Genomic DNA, 15,345 nt, shown 5'->3' with positions numbered 1-15,345 from the left:
ACATATACAAGTATATCAAGAAAAACAAATACAGTGGTAAATAGACTGTATATTATAATGGTAATATTATTAAATTGTTTTCTCTCCAAATTTAATACAAGCTACGTAAAAATTTTTCGACCGCGCGGATTTGAAGCGAGCCGGGCGATTTGCAAAATTCGGCCGCTCGCAAAAGCACCGATTTTAAAAATAATTTTTAATAATTAAATGTAATTATATTTTATAATAATTTTTATTTTAAGATAATATAAGTCTTTCTTTAGTCAATGACTGTAAAATAATTTCTTAATTGTTATAAATAAAGGCACTACGACTTAAGAAAAAAAAAAAACAATTATCTCGGCTTCAGTTGTTTGTAGAAATTTTTTATTTTTTTATGAATCTTCGATTTGTCTTCAGCAACAATAATCTGTAAGTTAGAAACTCATAGGATGTACAGGGCCGCTTCAGCTCTAAATGTTTATAACGAAATATGCCCCCTTATTTCCAAACCCAAAAATTATCTCGGCTTCAGTTGGTCGTAGAAATTTTTTATTTTTTTATAAATCTTTGTTTCATCTTTAGCAACAATAATCTGTAAGTTAAAAACTCATAGGATGTACAGGGCCGCTTCAGCTCTAAATGTTTATAACGAAATTTGCCCCCTTATTTTCAAACCCAAAAATTAGAGGTTTAAAAATGTTTTACGCATTTAATTACATCAGAATATGAAAATATAACTCTTTAGAAGGAGATTAGATGTTACACCAACTCTCTACGATTTTTTTTTTCAAAAAGTTATAGCCTTCGACATTTGACCTCTTGGGATAAACAATTTATAATATCTAAGCAACAAATTCGTTAATCTGGCTTTACATTTTTTGTTATGTTTGGAATTAAAAGATCTTTATTTTAAAGCTTTAAAAATAAAAAAAATATTTGTACAATAAATAATGCAATTGTAAAAAACGGTCATTTTGGACTTTTCGCAGGCTGTTTTGCAATAACCAATTAACCAAATTAAACTTACCATAGCTCAAATTGTAGGTTTTTTAATTTCTTACAACTTTCTATTAAAAAATTTTTCTCTAAAATCAATATCCTAAGCTGCAAAATTAAAAATCAATAAAAATTGCAAATTTAACAAATGAAAATCGCAATTAAAAAAAAGCGCACAATATTTTTGGTTACATTTTAGTAGAAGTTATTCCTGGCATCGTCCTTTACAACACCTGATAGGTTTCAAAAATTCCTGAATTATATCCTGAAATCGACCTATTTTTCACCCACAGCCTGGGGTAATACTGATTTTTGTTAATGTCGTGGTGAGGTCCGAAAATTTTTCTAAGTATTTTTCGTTCAAAACGTCTGAGCTTTTCTTCGTTTGATTTGGTCATGGTCCACGTTTCGCATCCATATGTTAGTACTGGTCTGACGATGGATTTATAAATTTTGATCTTGGAACTTCTTGTAAGATTTTTTGATTTTATAAGCTTATCCAGTGACAGCGATTTGCTGATTGGATTCTGTCTTTTATTTCTTCAGTAACATCGTTGTCAGTTGTGATTACGGCCCCCAGATACTTAAAACGTTGTACTCTTTCGAAATTGAAGGTGTTGACCGTCACATTTTGTCCTATCGTGTCTCTTCGGGTCGTTCTATTTATACACATATATTTCGTCTTCTCTTCATTAATCCTCAGCCCTACTTCGCTTGTTGCTCCTTCCACCTTGTTGAAAATGGCTTTTGTGGATAGGATGGAGCCTCCAACGAGATCAATGTCATCTGCGTGTCAACTTTCTACCTGTGCTGGAAATTTATCCACACCACTCAAATACAAATGACTTTGTAATAAGCTTAAGATTAAGGTTTTCTGCAATAATTTGATAGCAAATATACTAGAATAACCGTTGCCCTATCCAAAACGGACGTCTATGACCGGTACTTCTTCTTCTTTAAGTGCCGTCTCCTAATCGGAGGTCGGATATCATCATCACTATCTTTACTCTATCTACCGCTGATCTAAAGAGTTCTATAGAACTGCATTTGAACCACTCCCTTAAATTATTCAACCATGATACTCTCCTTCTTTCTATACTTCTTCCGCCTCTTATTTTTTCCTGTATTATCAGTCTTAGCATTTCATATCGCCGTCCCCTCATTACGTGAAATGACTGGTACCTACTAGTTTAGACTGGTACTGATACGTTTGGTATCTATTTGAATCGATTTATCTTTGCAAGATAAATAGGCAATTTCAGTTTCTCTAAATAGAAATCTTCTGGAGGTATTTAAAAAAAAACTAGTGACAAGATGCTATCTTCAAAGAGCTCTAATAGCTCCCTTAGGAAGCATTGTCGAAGTAGGTGAATTGGGCAAAATTGTCTGAAAATTATACTTTTTACAAAAATCACTAATGCTAATTCTACTTGAAGTACAAAAAACATACCAAATAAGATTTTCCATTTTCTACATCTTCGCACACATGAGACAGCTTCATGCAAGATATTTCTTCCTCGAACGGAATAGAAAAAATCGGAAACATATCACTTTCATTCAAATCCCAAATATTTATTCTATTTTTGGCATCCTTCGTGTAAAACACCACAGGTTTGTTCTTTGACCACTGGATCAAATCGATAGGGCAGTATTGTATGCTGTTGTCTTTATCTGATAAAGTCATCAACGGTTTTTCTGATGATCGTGAATAAATGTTGACGTTGCCATTCTCGTAACCAGCGAGAAAATATTCCGACGAAAAAGGACAGCTTCCTAAACATTTTGCTACTGACTTTGAACCTAGAAAAAGAATTTATAATTACAAAGCACCTAATGCGAATATTTTATAAAAAATAAAGAAATTCAAATCAAGTTGCGGTTTGTTATATGAAATTTGTGTAGTGTAGCCAATAACACTGCACTGTTTTTCATTTTTTAATAATATTTAATTTACTTTTATTTTAATTTCTATTTACATTTTTTAGTTTATGTACAGTCTTATAACACTTATACATTCATAATTAATTTATAATATTTATTTATTACTTGGCAATACAAATTTATACAGGGTGTCCCGGAAAATAGTGCGTTCCTTAAAGGTATAGGTAGAAGGCACCATGTAGAACAAAAAACTCTTATAACATTTTTTTCTAAATGCAACCGTTTGACCAAAAAATTAAAATGTATTTTGGTAGGCAAATTTAAATCTGATAACTATGTGCGGTACGCAAATTTAAGCATAGATAGTCCCATGTAAATAAATAGATAGAAGATAGATAGTAAACAGATAGTTTTAAAGAATCCTGTTTAGTGTCAATGCCGAAAATGTTTTCGAATAGTGAGTGTATTACCTATTATGTTATTACCTATGAATGGTGTTTGTGAAAGGTTACTTGAAACATCTATTCGGAATAATAATTATTTTCAAGTAAGTACAACTTAGTTATTTCAGTTCACAAGTAAACAAATTACTGAGACATTATCTGGTGTATTTAAGTTCCACTGTAAACTATTAAAACTATGTAATTCAGTTAAAGCCCTCAGCAATACTCAGCATTCAACCCATTTAAACCTTACTAAATACATAATACTAGTTCAGTTAAAAGATGTGTTTTTATGTGAAAAGATGTGTAATTCGTTTAAAATTATGCAATAGGTATTTCAATACATTTCAAAAGAAAATAATTTTAGTAAACAAATCGTAAATACATAAGTATTACCTACTATTAGGTTGGATTATTTTAAATACATACTGTTAATCACAATCACAAACGAGTTCTTATTATGTTATTATTCCGTAGTGCGTACGATGTTGCCAGTTTATTAAAATTTCCAAACATTAAAATACAGGTATATGGAAAACAATGTTAACTTTTTTTTTGGAAACGGTTAACTTTAGAAAAAAATGGTATAGGATTTTTTTGTTCCAAATTGTGTATTATATCCATACCTTAAAGGAACGCACTATTTTCCGGGACACCCTGTATTTCAGACTGTCTTTACGATTTAAATTTCGCGTATTTATATTGTTTGTTCCGTTATCTGGAATTACATAGAAGTGTCTCGTTCGACCAGTTCCTAGGCCTCATCGAATAAACTAGAATCTAGATGACACGCGGAGTCTCGCAATTCGAATATTCTACTCGATAAATTCTGTGGTCTCAACGAAGGCCAACAATTTCCTGTTTGTTAGTATTGGGATCTCTTCTAGTTCAGTCCGCAATGAATCCCTGTCTTATATCACTTAGCACATTATAATGGCATAGGATGGAAACTCTGCAAGAGTTTTTGAAGTTATACTTCTTTACGATCGAGAGTGGAATTTTATAATGCCGGGCGCATGCGCACACAGACAGTATGTAGTTCGTTGCTAATCTTTCAAGATATGTATGTATCAGCGCTGTCAGAGCAAATAAGTCATTAAAAGGATATATTAGTGTTTTTAGTAAATGTATTATTTATTATAATTTTTGTGTCTTTGGATTTGACTTCCTCGGGAATAAGATATTTTATAATAATAGTAAGTATATTTAAAGTATTTTTGTATACTTCACTTGGTCTATTGAATTTGTCAGTATGTCGTTGCATTGGAATAACAAAGTTCTATCTGCCTCAGGGGCCATTTTTAATTATGACTGTTTAAAGTTTCTATGTTATGTATTCACAATGTAAATAAAACTGTATGTGTACACAATGTAAATTTAAAAAAAAATTAATATATTTTTATTAACCGTAAAAGGTTACTTCAATAGTTAATACAAAGGAGTTCTGATTTGAGAAATGATTTAAACTAATTTAATAAAGGTTTATCTTCCACATATACACTTGTTTAACAATTATTATACAGGGTGTCCCAAAAGTAGTGGAACGGTCGAATATTTCGCGAACTAAACATCGGATCGAAAAACTGAAAAATACGTGTTTAATCATTTTCAAAAATCTATCCAATGACACCAAACACTATCCCCCACTACACCCCCTGGATGTGGGGTGGGGGATAACTTTAAAATCTCAAATAGAAACCCCCAGCTTTTCTTGCAGATTTTAATTTGTTACATAAAAATAAGCAACTTTTATTCAAGACATTTTTTCGAACTGTGGATAGATGGCGCTATAATTGTGAAAAACGATTTATCCTGATACCATAGGTAAATTATAGAAACGGTCTAATATCTCACGAAATACACTTCCAAATGAGAAACTAAAAAACAGATTTTTAATATTTTTCGAAAACCTATCGAACAACACTAAACATGGCACTCCAACCCACCCCCTGAATCTGGGGTGGGGGGTAACTTTAAAATCATAAATAGCAACCCACACTTTTTATTACAGATTCGGATCCGTCATGAAAAATTAAGTAACATTTATTCGAAACATTTTTTACAATTTTAATAGATGGCGCCTTAATTGGAAAAATTCGATTTATTAGCGCCATCTATCAGAAATTTTAAAAAATGTTTCGAATAAATGTTGCTTAATTTTTTATGACGAATCCGAATCTGCAATAAAAAGTGGGGGTTGCTATTTAAGATTTTAAAGTTACCCCCACGCTACATCCAGGGGGTGGGTTGGAGGGTCATGTTTGGTGTTATTCGATAGGTTTTCAAAAAAGATTAAAAATCTGTTTTTTGGTTTCTCATTTGGAAGTGTATTTCGTGAGATATTAGACCGTTTCTATAATTTACCTATGGTATCAGGATAAATCGTTTTTCCCAATTATAGCGCCATCTATCCACAGTTCGAAAAAACATCTTGAATAAAAGTTGCCTACTTTTACGTAACGAATCCAAATTTGCAAGAAAAACTGGGGATTTCTATTTAAGATTTTAAAGTTACCCCCCACCCCACTTCCAGGGGGTGTAGTGGGGATTGGTGTTTGGTGGCATTGGATAGATTTTTGAAAATGATTGAACACGTATTTTTCAGTTTTTCAATCCGATGTTTAGTTCGCGAAATATTCGACCGTTCCACTACTTTTGGGACACTCTATATAATAAAACAACTTACAAGTTATTTGATAAAGGCTTATTGTTAAGTTATAAACACTTTTAGTTCTTGCAGATAGGACATTGTGTACTTAGTTGACTGTTTTTTATGTCAGTTAGAACTCTGTTACCTTATCAACATTTAAAATTCTCTCAGATAGAACCTTGTAACTTACGTATTTCAGCCACCTGTTAATAGATGTCGGTGCTAGTATCATATTAAGGTGAAGAACATAAAATAAAACCAAGTTACATAAAAATCTCAGTTTAGACAAAAATTGCAGATAGAACCTTGTTATTCTGACGCAACGATATATGAGAAATTTTGTAACCTGTCAAAGCAAAGGGAATATAGCTCAGTGGTAGAGCGTGTGATCGGAGATCGAGAGGTCACGAGTTCAAATCCCGGACGATTCATATTCTTTTTTGTAAGAAAGTTAGTTTAATATTTAAATAAAATACAAATGTCCTGTTAAGTATATTAATTTCGTTGAAATCATAATAATAGAAGTATAACTTCTTACGTGCGTACAAAGTACACACACATTCTTTTTTTGTCAATATTCTTGATTATTTTCTTAGTATGGATTTATCCTTGAGTGATTCTACATTTCTTTTGATGATTCAGATCAGTCATTTCTGGACCTGATTTTTTGTAGGATCTTTAGTGATATCTCAAAATGTGTCTACACCTACAAAGGTTTCTCTTGAGCCTTGTTTTGCCAACAAATCTGCTCGTTCATTCCCATGCACCCCTTCATCACCCGGCACAAATATTAAAGACACTTTGTAACGATGTGATGCCTCGGCGGGCGATGAGCTGCTGTTACCGGAGGGGACTGATGGAGTGTCCGTGTTTGCGCATTCCTTCTTCACGGCACCGCTGGGGGAAACCGAAGGAGAGGGCATCGAGAGCATATTTAAGGCGAGCTAGGAGAATGAGAAAATCAGTCATGGTTCGTGTATTGAACTTACTATGGCTCAACAGCTGATGCCTCGCGTATTGAACGAGCTTCAGCTGGCCTGGCAAAGATGCGCCGTTTGTGAGGCGGAACTATGCCTAGGTAGACGCCACCGTAGTGACGTGGAGTCTTGCCACAATCGTTATCGCAGTAGGCGGTAGTAGCGAGGAACGAGTGACTGCATTGAAGTGAAATGCCGTCTCCAGGCTACGTTGTTTTAACGTAGCGAGATTATTATTGTATATATTGATTATCGTATTATTTCGATGTTGCTATTATGATCGGGTAACTATAATAAAGTTTAATATTGTTTTTCCTTTGCAGAAGATGGAATTATATTTTATTTTATTTGTTTTAAACTGTATATAATTACCTTTAATATATTTGCTTTATTTTTAAATTGTGTTTTACTGAGTCTGTCGTCCTTAAAAGAACTACCCGTTACAAAATGGCGCCCGAGCAGCCAAATTTGTAACGGGTAGTTCTTTCAGGACGACAGACTCAGTAAAACACAGGTTGAAAACAAAGCAAATTTATTAACTCTAAATTATAACAATATAACGCAAAATAATAATTTGATATTTTATCCCGTTCCAGCGAAGTCTTCCTCCGGATGGGCGTCTGTAACAGAAGAACCAAAATTAACAGAGGTATTCAAATATATTATATCTATCGGGGCTCGCTCAATACGCTTGCCTCCGTTGAATTACGAGTCGCACATTACCTCACTTCGGTACACCGTGCGTCTCGTCTCGAGTTGGCCTGCCTGAGTTTACGAATCACCTCACGAACGGTGCACGTCGCGATTCAGGTTGGCCGGCCTCGCTCACTTCGCTTGGCTGGTTATGGAGCCCAGAACGGTCGTTCAGGACTTTTGGTATTACTTTTTGCCAGGTTGTTGAGGAAATCTTTGCAGTTCCTCACCAGTTTTCATTCGGTGAGTGGTTCTTTATAACCAGAATAGCTGCTTGGCTATCTGTATAAATGTTGATTCTCTTTGCTTTGGGGTCTTTATCCATTATGTCATCAATGCAGACCAGCAAAGCAAGAGCTTCAGCCTGGAACACCGTTATATTATATTGACCTAGATTGTAAAAATTATTATAATTACATGTATGTTGAAATATTCCTGACCCGATACAGTGGATAGTTTTTGTTTCAATTTGGTTATCTGGAATACTCTAGATGGTATAATTGTGTTCTCAGTCAAGATTAGTTCTGGTGTCATCATAAAGATGGATTCCTCAAGAAAGTAAAGTCTCAGTAGTATTTCTGTGAATATTCAAAATTTGGCCACCAAATATTGTCCACCTCCATAGCTCACTGTTTTGACACTGTGGCACTGCGCAAATCATTCTCCAAACCCCCGATAGACGTGTCGTCTTCTGTCATTGCTTGACAAGCGCATTCGACTCTCGTCAGAGAATAAAAATCGCTTGTTTTTCTGACGTGCGTTCAAATTGAGCCGTGTATTAACTCGTCTGAGAGTCAAAGTGTCAGCCTTAAGCCTACTCCTAACTATCCACTGAGCGACGGTGACACCTCAAACATATCTCAAGGATTATTGAAGCTCAACTTCTGTCACGTGCCGATTCACGTGCACTCAGGACAATAAATCGATCATCATTCTTTGTCATTACACGTCGGCAACCCGAATCTGGTCATCGATTGTAGCTACCGGTCTCCTGGCGACAGTCCTCTGACTTATATCCCTCTCGTAATTATGCAATTACCTGGACCGCCTTCACTGGTGAAATATCCATTTTGTAAAATATTCACTTACTGCACTTCTAAGTGCACACACAGGTCAAAGTTTGAAAAGCGACTGAAACGACCACTGGCAAATTCATAGAGATCTATATTGCGTGGAACATGCCCATTACAATGTTTGCTGCATTACCTATGCTATACAGAAGAAGCCAAATTTTACAACACGTTGCCAATTTGCAAAAAACGATTATTTTTTGGAAGCTCTATAATAGACAACATCTTTTTGCATTAATTGCATTGTTTTAATTCAAAGAACACAACATGAAATTACTAAGCATGAGCTAAAATTCATCCAGTGAGTCGATTTTTTTGCTCTCAAATGTATGTTATTGTTCCAGCTTATGTATGTGATTCTATATTATCTTCTATTCTTTCTTCTTCTTCTTCTTCTTATGCAATCCACTAATGGATGTTCGCGATCACGTTTGATCATTTTCTCTATCTATTCTATCACTCGATTTTAATTTGACTGTTAGTTATTTTTTAAAAATTACCTGGAAGAAATTTCCTTACACTACTTCTTCCTCCTTTCACAAGATGGTGAATTATAAAACCATAATTAGTAGATATAAAAAGGTAATTGGTGTTCTGGTGACTAGTGATAAAATCAGTACATTGCAAATCCGGTAAATCGGGATGTAAAATCTTCAAAGATATGTTAGTATTCTTTACTAAAACTACTTCGAGATTATTTTCAGCCTTGTTTTCCTCCAATTGTTTCTTTATAACTGTCCATAGTATTATTTCGCCGTCTTCATCCAAGCTACAGAGCTGAAAGCAAAATATTAAATTTATCGACATATTTTGTACATATTTACGAAAACTTTTTATTGAACTGAAGAAAAGAAAAGAAAAGAAAAGAAAAGAAAAGAAAATAAAAGAAAAGAAAAAAAAGAAAAGAAAGGAAAAGAAAAGAAAAGAAAAGAAAAGAAAAGAAAAGAAAAGAAAAGAAAAGAAAAGAAAAGAAAAGAAAAGAAAAGAAAAGAAAAGAAAAGAAAAGAAAAGAAAAGAAAAGAAAAGAAAAGAAAAGAAAAGAAAAGAAAAGAAAAGAAAAGAAAAGAAAAGAAAAGAAAAGAAAAGAAAAGAAAAGAAAAGAAAAGAAAAGAAAAGAAAAGAAAAGAAAAGAAAAGAAAAGAAAAGAAAAAAAAAAGAAAAAAAAAAAGAAAAGAAAGGAAAAAAAATTATAGAAAAGAAAAGAATAGAAAAGAAGAGAAAAGAAAAGAAAATAAAAGAAAAGAAAAGAAAAGAAAAGAAAAAAAAGAAAAGAAAGGAAAAAAATTATAGAAAAGAAAAGAATAGAAAAGAAGAGAAAAGAAAAGAAAAGAAAAGAAAAAAAAAATGAAATGAAAAGAAAAAAAGAAAAAAAGAAAAGAAAGGAAAAGAAAATTAAAGAAAAGAAAAGAATAGAAAAGAAGAGAAAAGAAAAGAAAAGAATAGAAAAGAAAAGAAAAGAAAAGGAAAGAAAAGAAAAGAAAAGAAAAGAAAAGAAAAGAAAAGAAAAGAAAAGAAAAGAAAAGAAAAAAAAAGAAAAGAAAAGAAAAGAAAAGAAAAGAAAAGAAAAGAAAAGAAAAGAAAAGGAAAGAAAAGAAAAGAAAAGAAAAGAAAAGAAAAGAAAAGAAAAGAAAAGAAAAGAAAAGAAAAGAAAAGAAAAGAAAAGAAAAGAAAAGAAAAGAAAAGAAAAGAAAAGAAAAGAAAAGAAAAGAAAAGAAAAGAAAAGAAAAGAAAAGAAAAGAAAAACGTTCTAGATTACAATGGAGCGGACAAATAAAAACAGCAATGGAAAAGAAACAGCATTGAAGAAGATATATACGACAGAAAGAAATGGGGACTGTGATGTGATAAAGAGCGAACAAAATATGCTGTATAAAGCTACGGATAAGTAAGTAAGTAATTACAAAATGTTCTTACCTCATTCGCTTGATTCTTGTAAGTATTTTCCTCGGATGAAACATCCAGATGATGTAAGGCTACAATCTTGGTCAGGTGACCAGAATTGATGTCAGTACAGAAAAGAGGAACAGTTATTTCTACACTGGACTTATTGAATATTCTGCGCCTTACGTCCCATACCGAAATGGTGCTAAAAAATAGAAGTAAGTCAAATTAAATTACTAAAACCTATCGTACAGTATATATTATTTTCTTGTATCATTTGTTTTTAAAGTTATTTATTCAACTTATACAATTATTATAGGAGATTTAGAATCATTAATATTTCTTCTTCTTAAAGCGGCCTCTCCTCAATGTAAGTTAGCTAGTACAATTGAAAACTCTGCTGATGAAAGGGTTGCCAATGCGAGTCCATTATACAATTGGATATGGTAATTGAGTCAATACTCGCAATCTTTAGTTTGTATTTTTATTAGTTGTTACATAATCGTGGGGCAACCGGTTTCGAGTCTTACAATATATGACTCATCATCAGGCCCAGTACAAAAAAGTCTTCTCAATACAAACTACAAGCTAAAAAACACAAAACGAGAGACATGTACACATATATATAAAACTTAAAAACAACTTTGTCTTGGTTTTAATCACACACCATGAAGCCAAGCAACTGTGTAGTATTGAACTCAACCTTCCATAGTATGTAAAAATGAGACCTATTGTCATATAGTCTCATTTATATGGTCTCATATTTACATATACAGATACATACAGATAGGTCTCATTTTTACATACTATGGAAGGTTGAGTTCAATACTACACAGTTGCTTGGCTTCATGGTGTGTGATTAAAACCAAGACAAAGTTATTTTTAAGTTTTATATATATGTGTACATGTCTCTCGTTTTGTGTTTTTTAGCTTGTAGTTTGTATTGAGAAGACTTTTTTGTACTGGGCCTGATGATGAGTCATATATTGTAAGACTCGAAACCGGTTGCCCCACGATTATGTAACAACTAATAAAAATACAAACTAAAGATTGCGAGTATTGACTCAATTACCATATCCAATTGAAAACTCTGCATTGTCTTCAGTTGTTCTTATTAGCTGTTCAAAATTTAGCGCTGTCCATTGTCGGATGTTTCTTAGCCACGATAGCATTTCCCTTCCTTATTATTTCTCAGTATGTCACATAAGTATGATGTTTTCCTAACTTTCATTGTGTTGAAAAGTTCTCGTTCCTTGCCTATTCTATGCAGCACTTCTTCGTTTGAGGTATGCAATGTCCGTATTTACGGTTGATGTTTTAACGCCCTACGTTTCACCTTCATAGAGAAGAGTCAACCAGCCATTTTGATAAACGTATTCGATTTTGATAAACGTAGTCAAGTGAGATAGCAATCTTTAGATTTTTTTTAAAGATTTGCTGGACTTTTTTATTCTCGATCTTATTTCTAGATCAGGATTTAGGCTGTTATCGATCCAACATCCCAGGTATTTAAACTTGTTGAACTGTTCTAAAATTTGCCCGTTTAGAGTGCAAGGTTGATGTATACTTTGGGTTTTCCGGATTGACATTACTTTGGTTTTCTTAATGTTTATTTTCATACCAAATTGCTCACAGGTCACAGGCCAAGTTGGTTCTGTCGATATGTCATTGTAGACCCAAGTCGAAATTCGAAATCGACAGTGTATCATCGATGTACCTAATGTTGTTGATATTCACTCCATTCACCTTGATTCCATCCATGGAATCCTCCAGTGCCTCTTTAAATAGAAACTCAGAATAAATATTAAATAGCAGGGGTGACAAAACACATCCTTGTCAATTTCCCTCATAAGTTCTACTTCTGTTATGGTGACCTTCAACTTCATTATGTTGTGGTAAAGCTCAAGTGCATAATCTGCGGGGATGTTATTTAAACCATGTATTTGTGGCTACCATATTGTATTGTTGGCATGCTTCGACCACTCTCTCTCCCCTGTCGTTCCTTAGCCCCAGCCGAAGTCCCCAATAAATCCAGAAACCTTTTCTCTACCCAACTTAGCGCTAAAGTCACCTAATATAAAATTATAATAATAATTACTCTTACCCATCTTCTATGCCCATAAAAACCAGCTCAGAGTGTCTAACTCCAAAAAAACAACAGCTAACGATACCATAGGGCTTTAATATAACCTCTGCTTCATTACAATTAAAAACATTCCTTATGGCTACCATACTAGTCCGCTTCTTTGTATGGACTGTGACCAACCTATTACTAATATCACAGGAAAAATATACAAAAGATACTTCACTGCCTACAAAAATATCTTCGCTTGTATTAAATTTATAGTAACCATCACTAAATGGTGACGAATTCTTGTCTTTCTGCAAAGAACTGTTAACGTTTGTTACAGACTCTTCTTGGATTCTTAACATCAGTTCCCCAGCTGACAAAATGAACTTATTTAATGAGTTTTCGTTGATAATCGTTTTGTCTGTCTTATGTGAGACCATATCATCACTTCCGACGCCTAAAAGATTCAAAACAAAATTAAGGTACTCACAAAATAAGTAGAAGCAGTTCGTAAAGGTATAGAATGGAATCGTAAGGGTTAGAGAATGGGGAACAAAGAAATTCAAATATTATGCAGACGACGCCGCATTAATCGCCGAGACAGAAGACGATCTCCAAATATTAATACACATCTTCAATACAACAGCCAAGAAATACAATATGACAATATCAGCAGAAAAAACCAAATGTATGACAACATCTAAATATCCACTACGTGTAAAATCGAAATTGATGGGAAATAATAAAGCAGGAAGCAAGGTTTAGATATCTGGGAATAGATATAACCAGCTACGGAGATGTTGAAGAGGAAGTACGACAACAAAGCTTAAAAGCAAGTAAAGTTGCGGGATCTCTTAATGACACAATCTGGAAGAACAAACACCTCCAAACAAGACACAAAAGCAAGAATCAGCAATTAGACCTATATTGACATACACGGCGGAGACAAGACATAACACATCTAAAACGAGATGACTACTAGAAACAACAGAGATGAAAATACTTCGACGAATATCAGAAAAAAATCTGTTGGATAGGGAGAGAAGCGAAAACATAAGAAGATCATGCAATGTAGAAAACATAAATGGATGGGTGACAAAACGGAAACAGGAGTGGAACGAACACATCAGTAGAATGGCAGAGGATAGGATAGTACGAATAGCACGAGATAAGTCACCAAATGGACGAAGAAGTATTGACAGACCAAGAAAAAGATGGTGCGATAATTTAAACAAATTAGGAGGCTAGTATTGAAGAAAAACAGGCTTTTAAACCTACATACAAGAAGGAAGAAGAAGAAGAAGAAGAAGAAGACAAAGTAAACTGATATACAGATATGAAAAAAACTTCTGGTTGGTATTACAAAATGAGCGAGAGATACTAACGGACATAATAGCATTATGTTTCGCCTTATTAGGCAGAGATCTAAATCTGGTAACGCTGCTCTTACAGAAACATAACTACGCAACGAATTGGTTTGGTGGCGCCTATATTATTTTAAATATGTTTCTCTCATTCCCTATTGTTAAAAGCGAGTACCTAACTTTAATTCTTTCCAAAACTGTATATGTAACTAACAAAATAATCCTGAGATACTCACCCAAAAACTCACTTTTATAAGTTTCCCAAAAGTTAGGAATCGACTGATTAAAATTCGTGAACGCAGAAGGCTCTTGAGTCCATTTCGTCCAATAACCAATATCCTCGGTTTGAACTTCTTCATCCACATCATCATCTCCAGTTTGACAGGAAACTTGAATCGTATTTCCCCTTCCATAATTCTTTATGAAGGTCTCATAAGGAACAGGTGCTAACTCAAATAAGGTAAAATTACAAGAATCTAGTCTTATCATGCTAAGAATTTCCTTTCCTCGTTTTCGTCTGGTTTCTACGCTTTTTCTACGCTCGTACTTCTTCTTTGCATGTAAGAAGTTTATAAATTGTAGAGATTTTTGCTCCTCGAAACCTTCATCTGATAAAGAAGCCGGGTTATTGGCTAAGACTAAATTTGTGTTCTCTTTCTCAATAGATTCTTTTATATTATCCAAAATCTGTCGATGTTTAAAGTCATTCATTTCAAAATGGCCAGAATCATGTTTTCGCTCTTCATCGCTACTGGTAGACTGCGCTCTCTTTTGACCAGAACCGGTTTTTCTGGTCTTGAATTCTTCTAAACTGGTCGTCGAAGAGCTACTGCTGGTGTCCTCTACAGAAATGTTGTCTAAGTTGGTCGAACTTGAAGATGAATAGGCTTCAAAGTCTGATTCGTATGATTCAAAATCATCCTCATATTTGTCTAAAAATATTAAATATAAAAATAAGTCAAAATAATGAATTCTGTGATTGATTTGAAAGACAAATCAACCAAAGTAATACAGTAATAACTGTAGATATTAATAGACGTATATATCTAGCAAATAGAGCATACTATGGACAGATGCCTATTTGACAAGTGCACTTTGGAGAAGGGAGTACGCCAAGGATGCACTTTAGCTCCCTTATTATTTAACATCTATACAAATTTCATAATGCGCAGAGATTTGGATGATTGGGTGGGAGGAGTAAACTTAAACGATGTCAAGATAACTTGCGTTTCGCAGACAACATTACACTTTTACCTCTACTCCGAAAAATACTAACTTATAAAAAATTAATACAAGTACCTGGGCGTGAAGATACCTCAAGATGGAATACTCGATGC

At 33.7% G+C, this 15,345-nt stretch overlaps 1 protein-coding gene across 1 annotated transcript in view; it reads right to left on the bottom strand.

The window, feature by feature from the left end:
- Positions 1–15,345, bottom strand: part of LOC114326116 (cytoplasmic dynein 2 intermediate chain 1) — a 28,902-nt gene that overhangs the window by 2,359 nt on the left and 11,198 nt on the right. Inside the window, exons 4-8 of the mRNA XM_028274350.2 lie at positions 14,245–14,940; positions 12,678–13,101; positions 10,607–10,778; positions 9,193–9,469; positions 2,429–2,778 (exon numbers count right to left, since the gene is read on the bottom strand). Of these exons, the coding sequence (XP_028130151.2) occupies positions 2,429–2,778; positions 9,193–9,469; positions 10,607–10,778; positions 12,678–13,101; positions 14,245–14,940 (1,919 nt within the window). The remainder of the gene's footprint in view (positions 1–2,428; positions 2,779–9,192; positions 9,470–10,606; positions 10,779–12,677; positions 13,102–14,244; positions 14,941–15,345) is intronic.

Source organism: Diabrotica virgifera, chromosome 5, assembly GCF_917563875.1.
Source record: "Diabrotica virgifera virgifera chromosome 5, PGI_DIABVI_V3a".
NCBI classification, from domain to species: Eukaryota; Metazoa; Arthropoda; class Insecta; order Coleoptera; family Chrysomelidae; genus Diabrotica; species Diabrotica virgifera.
Note: the sequence above shows the minus strand (reverse complement) of the source record. Positions and strands in the feature narration are given on the sequence as shown.